General features: G+C 36.5%; 1 protein-coding gene across 1 annotated transcript; it reads right to left on the bottom strand.

Moving 5' to 3' along the window:
- Nucleotides 1-1,394: 1,394 nt before the first annotated feature.
- On the bottom strand, nt 1,395-17,552 carry tmc2a (transmembrane channel-like 2a). The gene is made up of 18 exons (XM_059541073.1): nt 17,183-17,552; nt 16,247-16,396; nt 15,845-15,935; nt 14,468-14,549; nt 14,202-14,308; nt 13,260-13,358; nt 10,760-10,902; nt 9,648-9,795; nt 9,186-9,374; nt 8,898-9,077; nt 8,645-8,803; nt 8,353-8,481; nt 8,194-8,261; nt 3,626-3,865; nt 3,396-3,521; nt 3,241-3,319; nt 3,016-3,139; nt 1,395-1,862 (listed from the first exon to the last, which is right to left on the bottom strand). The coding sequence occupies exons 2-18, from the start codon at nt 16,357-16,359 to the stop codon at nt 1,651-1,653; spliced, it is 2,289 nt and encodes a 762-aa protein (XP_059397056.1). The 5' UTR covers nt 16,360-16,396; nt 17,183-17,552; the 3' UTR covers nt 1,395-1,650.
- Nucleotides 17,553-25,539: the final 7,987 nt, after the last annotated feature.

Raw genomic sequence — 25,539 nt, 5'->3', positions numbered from 1 at the left:
ACTCTAATCATATTATTCATGCACATTTAGTTAATCCGAAAATTCTATCATTATTTATTATTCATAGTTTTTCCACAGATGAAAAAAAATCACTGGAATGACATGAGAGTGAGGAAATGATGACAATTTGTGATTGACTTTTCATTCATGGTCAATCTACTGCTCCCGACTACTGCAGACATTAAGGCAAAGCCGTGGGGTCATTTTTAGGTGACAGGACAAACTCTAAATCATGAGGTTTGAAAAAGAAAAGCTGTATAACTGGGTCATGCCTTAACACAAAAGTTAAATACAGAAATGTTCAGAACCAGTTTGGGCACTTGTTGAGTGATTACTAATGTATCTTTGTGATCGTTAACAATTTAAATGTTACAATGCTCACACAATGCTCAACTGTCACTAAAGTAAGGAAATGACAAAAAAATGTCTTAGATTTTGGATTTATTGCAAAACACAAAACAGAATAGACAACAAATGTACTGTAACTGTAGTTCAATAATAAAGCGGATATATGTACCGGTATAATTTGCATGAATTAGACACTTAAGACACAATTAAAAAAAAATGAATGTAACTGCATTAAAAGGGTCCTATTATGCTTTTTCACTTTTTCAACTTTAGTTAGTCTGTTATGTTGCTGTTTTAGCATAAGTCCACTTCAAAAGGAGCTATTTTATTTAGCAAAAATCAATTTTCAAAAACTACAACGAACGACTCGTTTGGACTACAACGCATATTTTCTGGGATTTTCTGATATTACAAATATCGACGAATGGGACGAGACCTGGTTGAGCTGCACTAGAGAAGACAACGAGTGTTATCACTATGTTGGAGACACGCCTCCAAAGGCAGACACACTTAGAGTGGTTACAATCATCCGAGTTTAAATCATGGTCAAATTGATTTGATTTTGACGCAAACACTGAAGCTCACAGGCTGCTATGGTAAAGGGCATGACATTTCCCGACCAGGCGCCAAGTGCTGCCAATCACAACACACACTGGCCCAGCCAACCAATCACAACACATTTCGTATTTCAGAAGGCAGGCCATAATTTGATACAGGAACAATTCAAGCCATTCATTTAAGCCCAAAACAAAATCAAGACTTTGTAAAAGAGCATAATATGACCCCTTTAAACAAAATACCAAAGCAAGTCATTTATTTTCAAAGAAAAATTCAAGAGCACACTTTTCAAGCAAAACATTTCACAATTTTTCTTTAAATGCTAAAACAACTAATATACTGTTCAAAATGAAGACACAAAGTATTTGGACACTTTTTGGGTGTCCAATGTCAGTAGAAGATGTTGATAGGTAATATGATGAACGTAACCCGAATATCATCTTGAAAATCACTCAGGTGGTTCAAAGTCACTGAAAAATGATTTCAATTTAATGAAATCATTTTTAGATGTGACTAAATGACCAAATTCTTTTTGGGGCCACTGTATGCATATGATATAATCAATTTACTGTATGGAAATGTATGATAATTAATATGATATTTCCAGATTTCCAGATTTCTGCAGAAGTGTCCTGCAGCAAATTATACAATTAAATATGAATTTCTTTAATAAAACAACCAATGCTTATATTCATTTTACAGTGTGTAGACCAGCAGAGCACACGATAATGAATAGATCACACATTACTGCCGTCTAGGGGGTGGCCCTTGACCCCTGCCTGGCCCTGGTTGACCAGGTAGAGGTCCAGGTCCCCTGGGGCCTGGCGCTCGAGTCACAGGCCCCCGGGCACTAGGATTAGCTGACGCGAGTGACACATCTTTCTGCAGATGCACACCACCTCCAGCTGTGCCTGGTTTCACTTTTGGAGATTTTCCACCCTGGTCATGTTTTTTTTCTTAGGCAGAAAGAAACAAAATGGAATGAAGAGTGAGAGTTTAATCTAAAGCATCCGATTCTCAAGATTTACCTATTTTATATATATATATATATATATATATATATATATATATATATAATGTATATGTATATATATATATATACAGTAAAGACCAAAAGTTTGGACACACCTTCTCATTCAAAGAGTTTTCTTTATTTTCATGACTATGAAAATTGTAGAGTCACACTGAAGGCATCAAGGGCTATTTGACCAAGAAGGAGAGTGATGGGGTGCTGCGCCAGATGACCTGGCCTCCACAGTCACCGGACCTGAACCCAATCGAGATGGTTTAGGGGTGAGCTGGACCGCAGACAGAAGGCAAAAGGGCCAACAAGTGCTAAGCATCTCTCGGGGAACTCCTTCAAGACTGTTGGAAGACCATTTCAGGTGACTACCTCTTGAAGCTCATCAAGAGAATGCCAAGAGTGTGCAAAGCAGTAATCAAAGCAAAAGGTGGCTACTTTGAAGAACCTAGAATATGACATATTTTCAGTTGTTTCACACTTTTTTGTTATGTATATAATTCCACATGTGTTAATTCATAGTTTTGATGCCTTCAGTGTGAATCTACAATTTTCATAGTCATGAAAATAAAGAAAACTCTTTGAATGAGAAGGTGTGTCCAAACTTTTGGTCTGTACTATATATATATATATATACATTGTTTTATTATTATTATTATTATTCAATTACATGCAACTTCCATAGAATTGCTCTACCGTTCAAAAGTTTGTTTTCTGTAAGATTTTAGAAATGTTTTCCCTTATGCTCACCAAAGCTGCATTCACTACACTAAAAATACAGTAAAAACTGTATTATTGTGAAGCATTATAACAATTTATAACAGGGGTTTATTAAAAATAGATGTTTTCAATTTGAATATATTTTCAAATGCAATTTATTCCCATGATAGCAAAGCAGAATTTTCAGGGAGCTGTTACTCCAGTCTTCAGTGTCACATGATCTTTCAGAAATCATTTGAATATGCTGATTTGATGCTCAAGGAACATATTTATTATTATTATTATCACAATTTAAAACTTTTGTACGGTAACAGCAACGGTTTATCTAGGTAGGACTGGTCAGTAACAACATTCTATTCAATGCATACCTGCTCTATTCTCTGAAGGAGAAGGGGGTGAACGAGAGTGCTTTGGAAGTAGATCCTCCAGGTCCTTCATCACCTGGTTAGTGCTGTCTTTGTTGTTCCGTCTGTTCTTCTCCTCATCTCTTGCCTAGAAATTAATGTTAGAGGCACACACTGGCTAAACAAATTCCTGCCATCTAACAAAACTTGGTTTGCATTGTTGTGCACCTGAACACAAAGAATACTGACCAACTGCATTTTCTTTTTTAGCTCCATGTTGGCGTTCTGATAGGCCTCTGACACAGAATTCAGGTAGTAAATGGCCAGACTAAGGAATACAAAACAAAAACGTAAGGGATTTTGCTTGTAGTATGTGATGTTGAAAACTTTATTAATTCACATACACCATGAGAAGAACTGCTGCTATAATGAGTCCAGGGTTTGCTACGTAGCCGAAGAGCGTCCCCATAAACGCAGGTAGATCTAGATCAATGGTCTCCATAATGACGTCAAACATTCTTTCTTTCCCACTGTGGTAAACAGGACATGTCAAAATGAGCAAAATTAGTAAATTTTATTATAAAAATAATTAATTTTATTCCGTGCATATTTGAGCTTGTTTGTGTAGGGATACCTGAAGGGTCCACAGTCAAAAGAGGGCGGCAGAGACATGATGGTGTAAACCACAGGCAGGAGACTCAGGAAGAGGATGAGCAGTAACAGGCCCATGTAGAAGTTATTGGATTTGGAAGCTTTAAAGACTCGCTCATGTGGGACATTACAGGCCATTACAGCCCAGCACTGATAGTACATGGAGGTCAGGAGCCGCAGTACATTGATGCCCAGCAAACCAGGAGCATAGAATGCCCCCATCCTGACAAACACAGACAAACAGCTTGATATCTACAGGTACACACGACTACAGTGGCTAATTCTTGTTTTGCTATGTTTGGTATGTATTCAAAGCCTTCATAGTGGCCCTGTTCTTGAACCTGGTGTGCTGTTACAATCTAGATTAAACCTTGTGAACTGAAAAAATCACCATAGAGAGAAACTCTCCTTATGTTCAAATGTGCCACACAAATAGTGTTTGTCACAGAACATGCGAGAAAATTCCAACAGTCTGATGCTAGGAGGTTGCTAAGCTAACACATTGTCAATATTCAACAATAGTATTATATTGATCTTTATCGATACATGGGAAAACAGAAAATTGGAATAACATGTTCCATTAGATAAACAATTTTATTGACATTGCATTTTAGGATCACTATACTGATATATGTAAATTAGATCAGCCGTTTTGATAACTTTTGCTAGGCTTTAGGTGCAATTGTCAAAAATGCTGTTATTACAAGATTCTTATTTGTAAAAGCTGTTCACATTCTTGATTAAACTTGAAAATTCTAAATTTTATTAAAGCTATTAATAACTGACTATTGTTAATGTCTTAATGATGCTAAATTAATCTGAAAATCAGTTAACAACATACAATACAATTTAATGTAACTAACACAAAGCTGTGTAATGTCTAATGTTCTGTTAAATAAACTTTAAGTTTATTAAAAAAGGCACTTGCATAACAACTATTACTTGTATTAAGGTTTTGTCCATTGATTAATCACGTTTCACAGATTATTTTTGGTGTTAATAGTATAACCGTAGAAATTAATTGTTCTGAGTCTGAGGATGTAAAAGCACATTTGTATATACATAAGCTATGAAGGGAACAAAATTAAATTTAAAATGGGCTTTTCATGCAGTTTAGACAAACTTCTTGTTTAAGCCCAGCCCACATTTGATTTTATCCAAATACAGATACAAATAATTTTGCCAGTGGTACACATACAGATAGATTTATTGGCTTCATTGCATACCCCTAGTAATTAAGGCCCAATCCCAATTCAATTTTATACCCCTTCCCCCACCCCTACCCCCCCGCAACACCCCTTCCCCTTGTCCCTTGAAACAGAGTGTCAAGGGGTAGGGAAGAAAATATTCCCCTAAGGATTGGGACACCACTACTATGCCGTCACACGCCATCATTCGTCGTCTAGCTCTTAAAATACACACATATACTGGTGTGCATTAGAGCCTTTAATTATCGTTCTGTATTAATGAGCTGCTAACTGACAAACACACATATCAGAAATCGCACAGCTCACACATCCAGGAGAAAATAAACTTGTCAACGCTGCCCCACGACTTTTATTAAATACAGTTTAAATACTGAATCGCTACATTATATTTTCCAGCGACAAGAGGATACAATCGCTGTTTTTAAGTAAACTCACTCTAAAAAGACAAACATACAGACGTGAATACACGCAATTTCCATTTCCCTTTCTCTCTCTATCTCTTTCTCTTTCTCGAATAGGCAATATTTGAGAAAATGGTTTAGCGATTTCTAATTATTGGGGGGATTAGCCCCATCAGTGTCTACGGCAGTTATCGCCCTGATAAGACATATGCTGTGGTGGTATCATATAGCAAATATTAGCGATTTTTTGCAAAGATTTCTTTGAGTAACATGACCGTTAATATGAACTCCCAATTGAATGTAACATAAAACAAATGATTACTTTTCATTAAAATCTTTATTTATGCCAAAAAAACTTACATTTATGTGTCTTTTTGTTCACTGTAGCAGCCATGTTTCCGAGATAATTCATACCCCTTCGTTTGAAGTGTGGTCCCCAAAAATCTGGCCCTTCCCCTTACCCCTACCCCTCCAACCAAAAGAGAATCGAAAAAGGGGAAGGGCTAAGGGGTAGAATTGGGATTGGGCCTAAGTCTTATATTTGCTGTTCACAGAGCCTAGGGGCCAGATTTACTAAACAGGGCAAAGAACACAAACACAGCCAGCTCATTTCCATAATGACAAATGCAATCTATCAATCTACTGCAGCCATGTCAAGTGCAAAGAAATTGTGTTTTGGAAATTGAATGATGGTGCAAATTAATTGACCATCAAAAAGCTTAGTAAATCATGTTGCATTATGTATTCAAATACTTTCCTCCAATATACGCTGTGTCCGAAAGGGAAACTTTTACAACTGCATATGTAATAAGCAGTGTTGGGGAGTAACTAGTTACATGTAACGGCGTTACGTAATTTAATTACAAAATTATTGTAACTGTAATTAGTTACAGTTACTAAGAAAAAATGAGTAATTAAATTACAGTTACTTATGAAATTTTTTACGATTACAAAGGGGATTACATTTGAATATTTACACACATCCACATACAGATTTAACTGATTTATTTCCCAAATTGCACTGACTATTCTGAGACATACCGCCCTAATAATTTCCGGGATGCGGAAACACAGTCTGGTTCGTAGAATCCAGTCATAAAAACGGAATGCCTAACGCGGACGGAATATGCCACATTTTGGATGACTAAATCAAAAGTAGGTCAGTACACTTGAATCAAAACATGACATCGACTAGTGTCTGTGAATATAAAGCCCCAAAAATGCAATATATGACTTGCACATTCTGCGTTTCTGTGGAAATCAGGCGCGGACTGGACACCGGGAGAAACGGGACAATTCCCGGTGGCCTGGCAGACGATTTTGCCCCACTATTTAATATCATTATTGTATAATTGCCTGCCGAATGTACTAGAGAGAGAGAGAGAGAGAGAGAGAGAGAGAGAACGAGAGAACGAGAACTGCTGGAGCAGAGAAGCAGAACTACTGTTCAGGGTTTCAGGTCAGTTTCATCTGTAAAGATGCTTTTTTGTCTTTGTTTTTTTATTTATTTAATCAAGCAGCAGCACGTTGCTCATCAGTCATCACTCAAAATACTTTATAAAGGACATCATTATTATCTGTTGTAATGTTACAGTAGTAATTTAGCTGAAAAAAAAATCAGATTTTTTTTATAGGTTTAGGGGGAGCTACGACAGACAACAACACAACCCTTACGAAAATTAACATTTTAATATTTAACTATAAATCCAGAGAAAATGGTTAGCCTACTATTGTTTAACTGTGATAACCAAAAATGTAAAATTATTTTACAAATGTATTTATTTAAAAATAAATACAAATCCATTTGCAAAAAAAACAAGGTTATTTTACTTTTATATAGGCTAATAAAAGCATGGTAATTTTTTGTAAGGGAAAACATGACTCGTGTACAGTATTAGGATATTTCTATAAAGTAATTGTAGTATTGTAGAGTATTGTATTGTAAAGTATAGTTTTGTTCAATCTTGAGTATTAAAGTCATGAGAGAGATGGATAACAGAGCAAAATAAAGAGACTGAAGAGGAAAATGGAAATAAAGGTGCAGTTCAGGAGAGAACTTTTAATTATTTGGCATGTCCCCAAATTAAAGATTTAAACCTTTTTTATGTCAGGTCCATACAAAAAAATAGTTTTGTCCATGAATTTGTTTGTGTGAGTTTGGATTTTCCAGTCTGAATTTTTTTCCCAGTCTGCCCCTCCTGTAAATTAATGGCAAAGACATGGTTTGATTTACTACACATAGGCCTACTGAAGCTCGCAGTGTTTTCAACCCCTGCTGCCACAATATAGGAGTACACGAGCACATAAACATAATTTCTAGAACTGCTTTGTGTCACTTAATGAGCATTTTACTTATTTTGAGAAAACTATCATCATATACAGAGACAGCAGTTTCAAAAAAACACCAATATTTCAGGGGTTTATTACACAGAATACGTCACATGCTTATTAGATAACTGTATTTAAGTTGATGTATATGCTTTTATTTATTATTCTTTAATTTTCACAAATTTAGAAAGTAATCAAAAAGTACTCAAAAGTAATTAGTTACATTACTTTAATAAAGTAATTGAAAAAGTTACACTACTATTACATTTTAAACAGGGTAACTTGTAATCTGTAACCTATTACATTTCCAAAGTAACCTTCCCAACACTGGTAATAAGGTCAGCTGCAAAAATAACTGTCAAAGCCACTGCGTGTTTTAGTAAATCCCAAGAGTAGCTTTTTAATGTAGAAAGGTTTGCGCTAGTTCAAGCTGTCAGTAAATCTGTCACTTTATCTCAAAGAGACAAGTGTGATTTCTGCAGGCTTTTTCAGGTACTAGCAACATCATGTGCATAGTACAAAAAATGTCAGCTGTACATAAAGTTTTCCCTGTTTTCACTGATGCTTTTGCTTGTATTTTATTTATGTTGTGTTGTTTGCGCATTTGTTCCTACCAGATCATTCCTTGGTTAAACACCAAACCAAGCACATTGCCGCTTATGTCAAATTCACCATAGGAGGGCTGAGAATGAAAAACGCTGTTAGTTATCAAAACCTTAAATGTCCACAGTTTAGTTTATTGGTGATGAGCTTATAGAGAATATTGGACTCACCCAGCCAGCTTCCAGATCCCAGCACCAGCAGTAGTTCAGGAAACGCACAATAAACGCTCTCAGGAAGTCGCCGATGAGGATGGTCAGATAAGTCACTTGTATATCTGATATGGTCAGCTTCACAAACTCCTAATGGTAGAGTGTGAATGGTTTGAGGTAAATGGTTTGATTTTAACCAAACGTGCAAACAAAGGTTTAGATCTTATCAATTAAACAATACATTCTATATATTTATATCTATATACAGTATATCTAATATATATTTTTGTTGGAGATGCTAGAGGCACGTTACTATTCCAACTGTCGTTTCCCAGCAAGGACCCCTGATGATATCAGCCGGGTCAATAGGTGGCGGGGTGCCCGTGTCATTTGGGTTGTTAGCTGAGTAGTTGGCGTAATACTCCTTCACGAACCAAAGGCTGGCGTTTTTTATAGAATCCTCCTCTTCAAGCTTAAGGCAAAAAATATATATATATTTTTAATTACAAATGGCTGATTCCCAAATAAAAAAAGAAAGTTAGCACTGCTATCATCAAAGAACTTACTTTCGAATTGACCTCATCGAACAGAGCAAGCAAAAATGTGTAGAGGTTCCCAAGGAAGAGTGCAAATATACGCCCCAGCTGCCACTTGAGAGCTATACGTGGATGGTATTCCTCCAGTTCAGCGATGGTCTCAAAGAGCATTGGACCCACCAGTCCAAGAAGAGACATGATGATCTCAAGCTGAGAGACGATGGCATTTTTATAACATAACTGGGCTTCTATCTATCCATCAATCCATCCATCCATCTTGTTACAAAATGTTAAATGGGTTCTTGTGTTTATATTTACCTCATTCTTCTCATACCAAGAGAGGTTGTCCATGTTGGCAAACTCTTGGGAACGTTTGACCACAAAGTAAATGAGATAGCCACTTCCTCCCAGTGTACAGGTGATGAGAAAGTTGGCTAGGACACGTAAGAATCTCCTTAGATGAATGTTCTCATCCTTTTGGTTCTCCTGCTCATCCACAATGGACTCCTGCAGAAAGCATTAGAGTTTCCAAACAGAGAAAAACTCATGAATGAGAATTTTGGAGCTACAGTTCATGTCTGAACATTTCTATAAACCATATCAAGTGATCCGGCCAGAGGATTTATCAAACCAGTGGCCGAAATGTGGTCTAACAGAAAAGTGACTTCCTCAGGTTTCTGAAGGGACAACCAGACCATGAAACAAAAACTGCAGTGGTCAGCAAACTCACACACATCAACACCTACCCAAACAATTCCACATATACACACAGTCACATACTTTGAAGCTGGTGGTGATGGAGGCGTATTTATTGTCGGCTGTCTCAGCGTTCCCAATAAGATAATCCCAGCTGGTGAACATCTTCCAGGCAAAGGTGAACTCATTGTCTTCTCCGTCCCCTCCCCCCACATCTGCGTTTTTAGCCATCCTAACAGCGAGAGTGGACTTTACTCAACACTTGTAGAGAATCCATTCTCGCCGGCAGGATAACAGAAGCGCAATTTCCAATTGCAGTCAAAAGATTTTATCTTTTTTGATGGCAAAAATGATTAAATGTTTTATGTTTTAAATTCAATATTTGAGCAACATCTCAACCTTGACTAATGTCATGAGTTTGGTTTTTGGCATGCAAACCTTTGATTCCTTATTAAGTGGAGAAATGGACTTAAGGCTAATATTTTGGGCTAATAAATTTATATCTCACAAATGTCTTTATTTTTTCATAATTCTAACTTCAAACTGAATCGATTTTGTGACTGTATTTCTCATGACTGTGACTAACAATACTGACTATATTTTTTTGTAACCGTAACTTTAAATCTCACAATTAAATGTCTTCATATTTCTCTGACAAGACTTATATGTGTATTCCTGTTAAAGTAAATGTCACTTTTTGAATGTGCAGAAATTTGGTTTCAAATGCATGTGGCGAACATGAAATTCAGATTAGAGATATAAATATAAACATCATGTCTGGAATCTACAATCAGAACAAACTTTTTTGCAGTTCATAAAAATGTATGCATTTAAACAATAACTGAAAGTTAGGCTCAGATATTAGGACTAGTAGAAGTGTTTAGGGAATTAATTATTATTATTATTATTATTAAAATTTCACTAGTGCCACTTCACCTTTAGGTCACAGGGAATTTTCTTTCTGCAAAGCTGTCTAATATGACAACACAATTCATCTTTTTACCATCTTAGATGTAAGGCAAAACACTGCATTGTACCAGTACAACCTTTTGTCATCCAGTAAGAACTAATAAGAATTATTCTCTTTAAAAAACACTTATGGGTAAATGCAGATATTCACTGTCAAATTTACTTCTCAAGAACATTTCATGTCATTGCTACAACGATTGCTAGCAATGAATGAAAGAGGGACTCACGTTCTGATCACAACCATGAGGCTATACCCGAAGGTCCCAATGCCCACCAGCAGGTAAGACAGAGGGAGACGAAACTTCAGTAAGCCAATGGTTCTCTGGTTATTATAGTAGCCATAGAAAAGTACTGAGTACTTGCAGTAACCCTGTCAAAAAGAAAACATCAGAGAGTGTTATAGATAACCATACTTTTATAATATGATAATAAGAAATTTGAAAGACACTCTGGAATTCTTTAAGTTCATCAAACATTTTTCAAGGAAAATATGAACAGAGGGCTCAAAAATCTGAGACTCTTTTTATGGGGTTTAAAATTTAATTTAAACCAGGAAATAAACAGAAAATGTAAAATAAATGATGCAAAACATTTTTATATAACAAAATTCATTTCGTGTTATCACAATATATGCTGCATATTTTATGCGTACTATTGAAATAACATCACATTAAACATTAAAGGGTTAGTTCTCCCAAAAATCTAAATTATGTCATTAATGACTCACTCTCATGTCGTTCCAAACCTGTAAGACCTCCGTTCATCTTCAGAACACAGTTTAAGATATTTTAGATTTAGTCCGAGAGCTCTCAGTCCCTCCATTGAAACTGTGTGTACGGTCTACTGTCTATGTCCAGAAAGGTAAGAAAAACATCATCAAAGTAGTCCATGTGACATCAGAGGGTCAGTTAGAATTTTTTTAAGCATCGAAAATACATTTTGGTCCAAAAATAGCACAAAACTACAACTTTATTCATCATTGTCTTCTCTTCCGGGTCTGTTGTGAGATTTCAAAACACTGCATTTTAGTGATTAAGCATTAATCCACAAAACAAACCAATATCCCGGAGTAATTCATTTACTCAAACACTACACTGACTGAACTGCTGTGAAGAGAGAACTGAAGATGAACAACGAGCTGAGCCAGATAACGAACTAAAGATTGACTCGTTCTCGAGTCAAGAACCGGTTGCATCGGTTTTCGGATCACCAGTAGTGATGGGAAGTTCGGTTCTTTTCCTTGAACTGGTTGTTCCAGACAGTTCGATTCAAAATCCGGTTGAAGAAAATGGTTCACCGATTCTTTTGCCCTCGACGTAATGACATCATTGGCGATGATTGCCCTTGATTCAAGCCTTCGGTTTACCCGCCCTCATAACACTAGCACAGAATCAGTTCAGAATCAATCACCAAAAGAATCAGTTCAGTTCAGACGCTCTGTGTGTCAGTCTGCTTCACGCTGAATCACACATGCGCAGTATCATCAGCTCCTCGGTTCTCGAATCGGACGCGTCTGACAGAAACGGTTCTTGACTCGTGAACGAGTCAGTCTTTTGTTCATTATCTGGCTCGGCTCGGTGTTCATCTTCAGTTCTCTCTTCACAGCAGTTCAGTCAGTGTACTGTTTGAGTAATTGAATTACTCCGGGATATTGGTTTGTTTGAACTCAGAGGGAGTGTCAGCCACATTAAAAAAGTTAACAGCTTAAGTCATTTGTGGATTAATGCTTATTGGAGACGAAAACCGTTTTAATCGATTCAGTTCGATTTGGTGAACTGGTTCAAGAAGATCCGGTTACATCGAACGATTCATTCGAGAAGCGGATTTCACTAAACTGCAGTGTTTTGAAATCTCACAACAGACCCGGAAGAGAAGACAATGATGAATAAAGTCACAGTTTTTGCTATTTTTGGACCAAAATGTATTTTCGATGCTTCAAAAAATTCTAACTGACCCTCTGATGTCACATGGACTTCTTTGAAGATGTTTTTCTTACCTTTCTGGACATGGACAGTATACCGTACACACAGTTTCAATGGAGGGACAGAGAGCTCTCGGACTAAATCTAAAATATCTTAAACTGTGAACGGAGGTCTTACGAGTTTGGAACGACATGAGGGTGAGTTATTAATGACATAATTTTAAATTAATTAATTAAAATTTAAGGTCTTTCAAAGTAAAAAAAAAAGAAGTTTCAAAGTCTTTATTTAAATTAAGTAAATTAATTAACCATTGACAATTGTTTTTTTTTTTTTAACTTTTTCTTCTTTCACACTACAGATACACTCTTAAAAATAAAGGTGCTTCACGATGCCATAGAAGAACCTTTTTGTCTAAATGGTTCAAAATAGAACCTTTAACATCTGAAGAACCTTTCTGTTTCACAAAAGGTTCTTTGTAGCGAAAGAAGGTTCTTCAGATTATAAAAAAAGTAACAATGGCATCGCTTGAAGAACCTTTTGAAGCACCTTTATTTTTAAGATTGAAATTTAACATTTAGTCCAAAGTATATCCTTTTTTTCTCTTCAGTGTACTGCTGTCAATAAGGCAACATAAAATACAAAAATATTCTGAAATGCATGTTCTAATTTTTGTTCTAATTCAGCTTTCACTCAAATTGTTGTAGAATGCTGAAATGCTATATTGTAAAATGCAGAACATATATGTCCTCACTAGTGGTCTCAGGTCTTTGAATCCTACTGTATAATACATGTATCATGGTCTTACATTGAAATCCGTGAGAACAGAATAGTCCATAGCAGTTGCTTGCTCAGCTCTCGGCACAGTTTTCCGAGGAATGGACCCGTATGGGAGCCCCATGAGAACCTTGTGTAAAATTCCAAATCAGTTGTTAAATGAGTAGTTCACTCGAAAATGAAAAATCGATGCTAAAAATTTACCAACCCTCAGGCCATCCAAAATGTAGATGAATTCGTTTTTTCATTAGAACTAGATTAGGAGAAATTTAGCCTTACATCACTTGCTCACCACTGGATCCTCTGCAGTGAATGGGTACCGTCAGAATGAGAATTCAAGCTGATAAAAATATCACAATAATCCACAAGTAATCCACATGACACCAGTCCATCAATTAACATCTTGTGAACTGAAAATCTGCATGTTTGTAAGAATCAGATCCATTATTCAGGAGTTTTAACTTTACACTGTTGCTTCTGGCCAAAATAGCACTCCATAAACCATAATGATGCTTTCTGCAGTCCATCCACTGGGATCAAGGTCTAACCTTAGACAAGATAAAAACACCGGATAAAGCAATATTATGGACAGAGGACTTTTAGCAGGAAGCAAACACGTTTTATTACAAAAACAGCTTTTTATTTCACAAGACGTTATTTAACTGTCATCTGGTGTTTTTATCAGCTGTTTGGACTCTCATTTTGATGGCACCCATTCACTGAGGAGGATCAGGATTTTTCTGCAAGTGATGTAATGCTAAATGTTTCCAGTTCTGCTCCACTGAAGAAACAAAGTCATCTATATATGACTTAAAGGTAAGCAAATTTTAAGTCAGTTTTTCATTTTTGTGTGAAATATTTCTTTAAGGACAGAAATAAGGTAGAAAGATACTGCTTTACTGTAAAGCAAAAGGCCATAATTGTGTTATTAGTGTATGTATGTACAGCACAACATAACTGATTATACACTGACCTCTGGTATCACAACCAGGCCAAAGGTCAAGCTGAAGAGAACCAAGTTCATGCCGTACATCCAACGGAGGAAAATAAAGTATGAAGCAACTGAGGAGCCAAAATGACCTGCAAATGAATGAAAAATTGCCAAGGCTCAGAATGAGGAACATTCAAATAAATAAATATGGCTCAATTTCTAATTCAGTACTGGTGAAATAAATCAATAAGACATCTGATATGCACCATTCCTCTGAAGAAAAATTAATAATAATCGCAGGTACTTACTCTCAACTTCCTTTATTTTCCGCTCCCATGGGATGCAAGATGTCCTAAAATTTTCAAAATCTCTCTGAAACTTTATCCATTTCTGTATAAGTTACAAAGCATATAAGGAAGATTAGGAGGCTTCAAGTAAGACACTGTTAGTGCAGTTTTCATGTGCACATGTTGCCACCATGATGCTAGGTAGCTGTGGGCGGTTAATATAAGGTTGCTAAGGTATTTAAATAGTGTTTTACAGTTTTTCTCAATCAGTTTGACACATTTGCAACACAGTACACTTCATAACTGTCCTAAACAAATTTTCTTAAAACACCTTTCACTTTTCATATTAGTTTTTACAGCCAACAAAATATAATAAAAACAAAAATAAATATTTTATTGGTAATGTACGATTTGTCTAAACACACACACTCACACAAAACTGTAATTTGTCATATTATCGAATGCACATGTAATATTTTCAGTTGGCCCTAATCTGATAACTCAGTTAATTATACACACAGCTAGAAATGCAGTTTTCCTAACTGTTTACATATTTGGCACAATTGCTTTACAGATAAAAGGGAGAGTATATAAAGAGGAAGACAGAATATGCAAAAAAGAAGGAAGACGAAGGAGATGAGCAGATAGAAGAGTATAAAAAGAGGAGAGGAGGATGGATGAAGGGATGAGTAGAGCAGAGGACATTGGTGAACTGTAAATATCAAGAGGTAGAAGGTACAGATGAATTTCAAATGAAATCAGAAATAGCCTAGTTAAGAAATCATTGCCTCTCCTTTAGAGACGCTGGGACGCTACATTTATAAATCTGGTACTATGATTGTTGGTAGTGCAGATTTGTAGTCCTCATGGAACAACTTCTGTTCTTTACATGTAAATGTCCAAACTTTTTCAGAATTCAATTTTGAGAACTGGAACTTAGGTGGACAAACAGTTTTATTTTGAGAGCATTGTTGACGTGGTGGTCCAGAACAATGTCACCACACACAAGGGAAGAGGCCTGTGGAGATGTTGAGAACACAGCAAGAATATATTGTGCAATGTAGATAAAATTCTCTTCCAGATCTAATTAAAAGGCATGATCAATAATTCAGCATAATTCATGTACAACAGCAAACATGCGCACGCATACACACACACACACACACACACATATAGAAAACTGTAACCCATTGAAATGTTGCTGTAGGAAGTTCCAGGTGACTGCATACAGGATCTACTCAAAAGAGTCCACTACAAAGTCTCTCCATGCCATTCTGATTAATTTATCTTGGATCTCTTTCAAATTAGGATTATTTTATTTTCAGCAACAGTAATTGTCATGCTTACTTTAACAAAAACCACAAATGTAAGGTACATTGAAGATTTTCATATTCCTACCTTCATCATCATTACTTTGTAGGCATACAGTTTCCTGCCTTTCCCTTTGCCCAAAGCACCTTCAAATTTATCCACAAACTGCTGAGCCTCTCTATAGACAAAGAGAACATGGAATTGTGAGGATGAGATCAAAGTTGAAGCTGATTGATTAATACAATATTATAGTAAAAAAACAAAACACACACAATATAGAAACAGATATGGTGTAAAACATATGTTTACCAGCTATTACAGCTATAACTGTAGTTGTCATTAAAATGTGTTCTTCATACATTCATTTAGTAGCAGTTGTTTTAGAAAAACATACTGCATTGTGGATTTAGTCATAGCTACAAAACTTCAATTCTACTGATTCATTTGAACATTTTTTGATCACATTTTCTGCACAAGGTTCCACAGTACTTGAGGACTTTAAGTCGTCTTCTCATTCGCCAGGGCTTGTTCCTGATGTTTGCTATCAGTTTCTTCTTCTCTTCCACCTCCTCCATCAGTTTGGCCATTTCTCCTTCGGACATGGACTCCTCCTCTTCATCTGATTTAGAATCATCACCACTAAGACAGAACATGAGGCGATTGAGCGCTTCATTCTTTAATTACATTTAGTTATTATCTCTTACAAAAACGTGTATCATTTTTTGTTACATTTAGGCTTAAAACAACAAAATGTAAATTATATATATGTATATATATATATATATATATATATATATATAGAGAGAGAGAGAGAGAGAGAGAGATAGATAGATAGATAGATAGATTTTTATTGAAAAACAATACAGAAATACTGTGTTTTTTTTTCATTTGGTTTTTTTTATTTCTAGTGTATCTATGCCTTATAGTGTCCCCCTCATTGTGTCCTAGTCCCATAATACTAACCCTGTATCTGTGCATTTAATGTTGAATTAAAAATATATTTCTTTCTATATTTCTTTCTTTCCTCCTTTTCCAAGAGAAATGGTGATAAACTAAGTGAACTCTAACAAGCACAAGTCTGTGTCTAGAGTGTATGGGGAGACATAGTATTAAAAATGCAATGGGTTTAAATAGTTAAAACGATACTCTTGCTGTTATAGGGAAAGGCTGGGATAGGTAAGCATATATTTTCGAACAAAACAAACCACTTTCATGAATAATATGGAAATATGATATGTAAGTTAGATCTGAAAACTAGACATTTTCCTCTAGAACTTTGGGTATGGACTGTATAAGAGGAAAGTATAAGTAGACCTATGATATTATGGGAGTTTCAGGAAAGTTTTGTGTTACATATTGTATATAGTGATCTCTTGGTGTAGGTGTCGCGAGCAGTTAATGAAGTCAGTGCACATGTAAGCATACCTACTGTTCTTTTTCTTCTTTTCATCTTTGTCACTGTCTTTGTCATTTTCCTTGTCTTTTCCTTTCCCCTTACCATCCTTCTTTTTGTTCCCACCTTTCTTGTTTTTTCTGCCGGACTTCTCATTTTCCCCATCTCGCCCACTCTCGCGTACTTTTCCTCTTCTCCTGTTCCCGGCACATCTCCTCTGTGGAATATCATCATCGCTTTCTTCCTCATCTGCCTGGGCTGCTTTCTTTTTATTGGCTGCTCGACGACCTCTTGGAGGTTCATCATCCTCATCTTCATCCTCACCATCCTCACTGGCAGCTGCTTTGCCCCGTTTACCGGCTGCTGGTTTTTTAGCACCCCTGCCTTTTGCTTTCTTGTCCTCTGAATAAAAGATGGCACAACTGTATTTTTACAAAAAGCATATCATGCATAGAAATGAGACATTCTTGCTGAGTAACACAGATAAGTAAACAGAACTGTACAAAATAACTAAATAAATAAATAAAAGTGAGGTTTCTCTCTTCAAAATGTGCCACTCCAGCTGCTTGGTGTTTTCTAGGTTATGAGCAATAGAAATGTTCCTTAGAAGAAACAGAAGTTTTCCTTAGCACCACTAAATTAAAAACGAATTTAAAAGTTTAAATGAATAAATTCAGCATAATCTTTTTTTCTTACCTTCAGCACTCTCCACATCTCCATCAATTTCTATTCCCACTATAAAAAATGTACAAGTACCTCTCTAAGTACACAACAGATTACAGATTTTTAATCAACTCATCACTAAAACAATGGTCATCATTGTTGGAATTAACCACAAAATTATGCTACATATTTAAAAAAAAAAAAAATGCATAACTCACCATCTTCCAGTTTTCTTGATGTATCACTTTTCTTTGGCATTTTGCTTCCCTTCTGATCTCTATTAGTCTCTGAATTTCTTTCCTTGCGGTTTAACAAATTACTGTACAGGTGTGCAGCTGCTCTCCAGTAACTGACTCCCTATTGTCATAGCAACACCACGTGACCTCACATGTGTAATAGTAACTGATATTAGTATTAAAATATTAGTTTGAGCTGGAACAATTGTCTGGAGGATTTGAATTCGGCTTAAGTCTTTCAGAGAAAAACAGTTCTGTTTAAGTCATGAATGCAAAAAACAAACAAACAAACAAAAAAAAACACTTACATGAAGAGAACTTACATGAAGTAAAACAATTCTAGCCTCTCAGATGAGCAATTCAAATTTCATCAATGCTTCAAGGAACAATCACAAAGCATTCTGGATGGTACGCCAAACTGTTCGATGCACTCTCACTCATTGGGACACATGACACCTAATGCTGCTGTCACAAGAAGAGGCACCTTAAAGATTTAATGAAGGTTTAGGTTTTCCTTCAAAGACAATTAAACACATTTCACAGTATATTAAGCTTTGCACTTTCAATTTAACATGCACTTTCTTTAAAATTGCTATGGTTAGAAAGTCTAAAATGAATCCAAATGAACGTTTGCAGTATCAGACAACTGTCAGCGATCATCACACCATTCGAGGATTCTTACTAATGCCATTTTAAAGTATAGCCTACAAAAAAGTGTGTCTGAACCAGTGTGTAGCCTATGGTATGGTCCCCGTTCCAGTTAAAGGCAGAAACTAATATGCAGATATTCAAGCACAGTGAAACTCTAAGCAGACAAAAAGATATATGTGATCTCCTGTCTCGTCTGCACCGCAACACCTGGTAGATGAGACAGCATCTCAGTTTTCACAGGCGAGTCATTACATGTTCATTAGTGTGAAAAGGCAAAAGCAAACAATGTGTGCACATATGCATAACATACATTCCTGCACATCTGTGTGTAAATACAGTATTTATCTATAATAAAATGAACACTAACTTAATTTAACACTAATTTGAATAATAATTTTTTGTCACAACCATGAATGAACGTCAAGTTAAGACTAAACTGAACCAGAATAAACTGCCAAAAGAGTATCATCATTGCATCAATCATTATCAGTTCCAACGTAAGAGAGCACATATAAATACATACAGTATAGACTCACAAATGCATCTAACCTTGAACGCCAATTACATTTCACAATGCAATTGGCTGCTTTTTTTTGCTTTCCATTCAGGTGAACGCAGAAAATGTGCACAGTCAATTCATACAGGACATGTTCTTAATGAACTTCTGTATGCATTCTTTCATCTTTTCAACAGTAGAGTGTTTTCTCTACTTGAGTGTTTTCTCTACTTCCTGTTGGCCTTCTGTAGCAAATTGTAGCTCCGTGTAGCTGTTTTTATTTTATTTTTTTCTCTAGAATCTTTATCTTACTATCACTCTCTGTTTTTTCAAGTGGTAAAATATAACTTAATTCACACCATATTTCTGATATTATCGATCAATCTTATCAGATTAACTTTGATCGTTCACTTTTATTTTATTTACGTGAGTGCAGTACACCTGCAAAGCGTTAGCACTCGTTAGCTTGTCATTAGCGTTTTCATTCGAACCTATCGCTGTTTTCTTTTCTCCTCTCCCTCGCTCCAGTTTTTCACAAGTTCATCAAACAACCGCAGTAAGAATTTTCATCAAGCACGGTGAGTAATGGCTTCTCCTATCATTGTTTCTTGCACCTCTTGCCACATGTACAGTTTATCTATCTCTGTCGCTGATGAGGGATTCACATGTGATAAATGCAGGGAAATAGTTAGGCTGACAGAGAAGATTTCAGAATTAGAGACACGCATCCAAACTTTAATTGAGAACAGTAAGAATGTTAGGGCTCTAGATACGGCTTTGGATGCGTCTAGCTCAGGGATTCCTGTACATTGTTCGGTTCCGGAAACAGAGCCCCAGCAGCAGGGCAACTGGGTGACGGTGAGGCAGCGTAGTCGTGGGTCAAAACACCGCTCTTCTGTTCCGATCAAAACATTAAACAGGTTCTCCCCACTCAGTGATGCACCCACTGAGAAACCTGATGAAAGTGCTCTAGTTATTGGTGATTCTATTGTATGGAACGTGAATATAGAGACACCAGCCACCATAGTCAAATGTTTACCGGGAGCCAAAGCGCCTGACATCTTGGCAAATTTAAAAGTGCTGGCTAATGCTAAACGTAAATACAGTAAGATTGTTATTCATGCCGGCGCTAATGATGTTCGACTTCGCCAGTCGGAGATCACTAAAAATAACATTAAAGAGGTATGTGAACTTGCAAGCACGATGTCAGACACTGTAATATGCTCTGGTCCACTCCCTGCTTACCGTGGTGATGAGATGCATAGCAGATTGTCATCACTCAATGGCTGGATGTCTAAGTGGTGCCCACAGAATAACATAGGTTTCATAGACAATTGGACGAGCTTTTGGGGCAGACCTGACCTGTTTAAAAGAGATGGTCTTCATCCCTCCTGGGGTGGCGCCACTCTTCCCTCTAGAAATATGGCAAATAGTCTTAGTGTTTATACTTGACTAACTGGGGCCCAGGTCAGGAAGCAGACAGACTGGCTAAACCGACCGTCTGCTAGCTGCCTCCCGTCACAGAGGTCAGTTAATTCTCAGCACATAGAGACTTTTTCACCTAGATATCACACTATAGAGACTGTGTCTGTTCCCCGAACTAGAAAATACAAAAAACGTCCAAACCAAGTTAAGATTAACAATTTAATTGAGGTTCAACAAATAAAAAACAGAAGCAATATGGATAAACAAATGATAAAGCTTGGCTTATTAAATATCAGATCCCTTTCTACGAAAACACTTTTTGTAAATAATATGATCACTGATCATAATATAGATGTGCTCTGTTTGACAGAAACCTGGCTAAAACCTGATGATTACATTATTTTAAATGAGTCCACCCCCCAAGATTACTGTTATAAACATGAGCCACGTCTAAAAGGCAAAGGTGGAGGTGTTGCTTCAATTTATAACAACGTTTTCAGGATTTCTCAGAGGGCAGGCTTCAAGTATAACTCGTTTGAAGTAATGGTGCTTCATATAACATTATCCAAAGAAACAAATGTTAATGATAAATCCCCTGTTATGTTTGTACTGGCTACTGTATACAGGCCACCAGGGCACCATACAGACTTTATTAAAGAGTTTGGTGATTTTACATCCGAGTTAGTTCTGGCTGCAGATAAAGTTTTAATAGTTGGTGATTTTAATATCCATGTTGATAATGAAAACAATGCATTGGGATCAGCTTTTATAGACATTCTGAACTCTATTGGTGTTAGACAACACGTTTCAGGACCTACTCATTGTCGAAATCATACTCTAGATTTAATACTGTCACATGAAATTGATGTTGATGGTGTTGAAATTATTCAGCCAAGTGATGATATCTCAGATCATTATTTAGTTCTTTGCAAAATTCATATAGCCAAAATTGTAAATTCTACTTCTTGTTACAAGTATGGAAGAACCATCACTTCTAACACAAAAGACTGCTTTTTAAGTTATCTTCCTGATGTATCCAAATTCCTTAGCATATCCAAAACCTCAGAACAACTTGATGATGTAACAGAAACTATGGACTCTCTCTTTTCTAGCACTTTAAATAAAGTTGCTCCTTTACGCTTAAGGAAGGTTAAGGAAAACAGTTTGACACCATGGTATAATGAGCATACTCGCACCCTAAAGAGAGCAGCCCGAAAAATGAAGCGCAGCTGGAGGAAAACAAAACTAGAGGTATTTCGTATTGCTTGGCGGGAAAGTAACATATCCTACAGAAAAGCATTAAAAACTGCTAGATCCGATTACTTTTCTTCTCTTTTAGAAGAAAACAAACATAACCCCAGGTACTTATTCAATACAGTGGCTAAATTAACGAAAAATAAAGCCTCAACAAGTGTTGACATTTCCCAACACCACAGCAGTAATGACTTTATGAACTACTTTACTTCTAAAATCAATACTATTAGAGATAAAATTGCAACCATTCAGCCGTCAGCTAAAGTATTACATCAGACAGTGCACTATAGATCCCCTGAGGAACAGTTCCACTCATTCTCTACTATAGGAGAGGAAGAATTGTATAAACTTGTTAAATCATCTAAACCAACAACATGTATGTTAGACCCTATACCATCTAAGCTCCTGAAAGAGGTGCTTCCAGAAGTCATAGATCCTCTTCTGACTATTATTAATTCCTCATTGTCATTAGGACATGTCCCCAAAACCTTCAAACTGGCTGTTATTAAGCCTCTCATCAAAAAACCACAACTTGACCCCAAAGAACTAGTTAACTATAGACCAATCTCGAATCTCCCTTTTCTGTCCAAGATACTAGAAAAGGTGGTATCCACACAATTATATTCCTTCTTAGAGAAAAATGGTATATGTGAGGATTTCCAGTCAGGATTTAGACCGTATCATAGTACTGAGACTGCTCTTCTTAGAGTTACAAATGATCTGCTCTTATCATCTGATCGTGGGTGTATCTCTCTATTAGTTTTATTGGATCTTAGTGCTGCGTTTGACACAATTGACCACAACATTCTTTTGCATAGACTTGAATACTTTGTTGGCATCAGTGGAAGTGCATTAGCATGGTTTAAATCGTACTTATTTGACCGCCATCAGTTCGTAGCAGTGAATGAAGATGTATCCTATCGATCACAAGTGCAGTATGGAGTACCTCAAGGCTCAGTACTAGGGCCGCTACTCTTCACGCTTTATATGTTACCCTTGGGAGATATCATCAGGAAACATGGTGTTAGCTTTCACTGTTATGCTGATGATACTCAGCTCTATATTTCTTCGCAGCCCGGTGAAACACACCAATTTGAAAAACTAATGGATTGCATAGTCGATATAAAAAACTGGATGACGAGTAATTTCTTACTGCTAAATTCTGAAAAAACAGAGGTGTTAATTATAGGACCTAAAAACTCTGCTTGTAATAACCTGGAACACTGTCTAAGACTTGATGGTTGCTCTGTCAATTCTTCATCATCAGTTAGGAACCTAGGTGTGCTACTTGATCGCAATCTTTCCTTAGAAAGCCACGTTTCTAGCATTTGTAAAACTGCATTTTTCCATCTCAAAAATATATCTAAATTACGGCCTATGCTCTCAATGTCAAATGCAGAAATGTTAATCCATGCATTTATGACCTCAAGGTTAGATTATTGTAATGCTTTATTGGGTGGTTGTTCTGCACGCTTAGTAAACAAACTACAGCTAGTCCAAAATGCAGCAGCAAGAGTTCTTACTAGAACCAGGAAGTATGACCATATTAGCCCGGTCCTGTCAACACTGCACTGGCTCCCTATCAAGCATTGCATAGATTTTAAAATATTGCTTATTACTTATAAAGCCCTGAATGGTTTAGCACCTCAGTATTTGAATGAGCTCCTTTTACATTATAATCCTCTACGTCCGCTACGTTCTCAAAACTCAGGCAATTTGATAATACCTAGAATATCAAAATCAACTGCAGGCGGCAGATCCTTTTCCTATTTGGCGCCCAAACTCTGGAATAACCTACCTAACATTGTTCGGGAGGCAGACACACTCTTGCAGTTTAAATCTAGATTAAAGACCCATCTCTTTAACCTGGCATACACATAACATACTAATATGCTTTTATTATCCAAATCCGTTAAAGGATTTTTAGGCTGCATTAATTAGGTAAACCGGAACCGGAAACACTTCCCATAACAACCTATGTACTTGCTACATCATTAGAAGAATGGCATCTACGCTAATATTTGTCTGTTTCACTCTTGTTCCGAGGTCACCGTGGCCACCAGATCCAGTCTGTGTCCAGATCAGAGGGTCACTGCAGTCACCCGGATCCAGTACGTATCCAGACCAGATGGTGGATCAGCACCTAGAAAGGACCTCTACATCCCTGAAAGACAGCGGAGACCAGGACAACTAGAGCCCCAGATACAGATCCCCTGTAAAGACCTTGTCTCAGAGGAGCACCAGGACAAGACCACAGGAAACAGATGATTCTTCTGCACAATCTGACTTTGCTGCAGCCTGGAATTGAACTACTGGTTTCGTCTGGTCAGAGGAGAACTGGCCCCCCAACTGAGCCTGGTTTCTCCCAAGGTTTTTTTCTCCATTCTGTCACCGATGGAGTTTCGGTTCCATGCCGCTGTCGCCTCTGGCTTGCTTAGTTGGGGACACTTCATCTACAGCGATATCGTTGACTTTGATTGCAAATAAATGCACAGACATTATTTAACTGAACAGAGATGACATAACTGAATCCAATGATGAACTGCCTTTAACTCTCATTTTTGCATTATTGACACTGTTTTCCTAATGAATGTTGTTCAGTTGCTTTGACGCAATGTATTTTGTTTAAAGCGCTATATAAATAAAGGTGACATTGACATCTGTTTGGTTGCCTCTATTTTTTCAGCATCTTGCGCCATGAGCCTTTTTTAATTAGCAATGAATTCATTTTAGCCAATAAATGAATAATCCTCCCTACTGGGGGATCTTTACATAAAATGAATAATATCAATGAGCAGACCATGAGCATATATTATGAATATATGGCTGCTGATATATACCAGTGAAGCTGACTTATAAATTACAAAATACACTATATGTAAAACTGCTTCATTAATATGAAATTACCTTTACAATTTCCATTTTTTCCTTTTCTGCCTGCAATGACAGAAATGACTCCAGTTATAAATTTGAAGTAGTTTGTGCTCTTGATTAAGACATACAAATAAAACTTTTAAAACAATTATCACTGTTTTAAATACATTCAACTGTTTTTAAACGTCATGTTTGATTGTATAATAGACTATAAAGCCTGCACAGTGCCTATTCAAACTGTAGGAGGAGGGTATAATAGTTAAACTACAGATGTGTTCATGTTAATTACTGGTGGGTGGAGAGCAAAACCTTTCAAATTTACAAATGATGAAAAAAATGTTTCTTGCTAATAGAAATTTTACATGATATTTGCATAGCATTTATTTAGATATAAAATATATATTTATGAGCTGGTTCTTTTTAGTGAATCAAACTCATACGGCTTTCTTTAATGTTGTTCCTTGGGTTCGTGAGACTTTGCATTTATTTCTCCTTTAAAAATTAAAAAAATAAAAGTTGTTAAAAAGTTTTGAAAGTATTTAGAAAAAAAGGTTTTTCTTTTTTTCTTTTAGTTTTTTCTTTTATATCAAAATGATGTCATAATTTGGCAATATGTTTGCTTCCCTGTTCTTTAGGAACTTTTTAGGAACTGTGATTTTTTATTTTGCTCCTTGTCTAAAAGTAACTGCCTAGTTGTGGGTGAATTTCTGCTACAAAGAATTAGCTCACATTCAGAATAAAAATTTCTTGATGTTTTACTCACCCCCATAACATCGAAGATTTTCATGTC

The sequence above is a fragment of the Carassius carassius genome, chromosome 4 (assembly GCF_963082965.1).
Source record: "Carassius carassius chromosome 4, fCarCar2.1, whole genome shotgun sequence".
NCBI lineage: Eukaryota > Metazoa > Chordata > Actinopteri > Cypriniformes > Cyprinidae > Carassius > Carassius carassius.
Note: the sequence above shows the minus strand (reverse complement) of the source record. Positions and strands in the feature narration are given on the sequence as shown.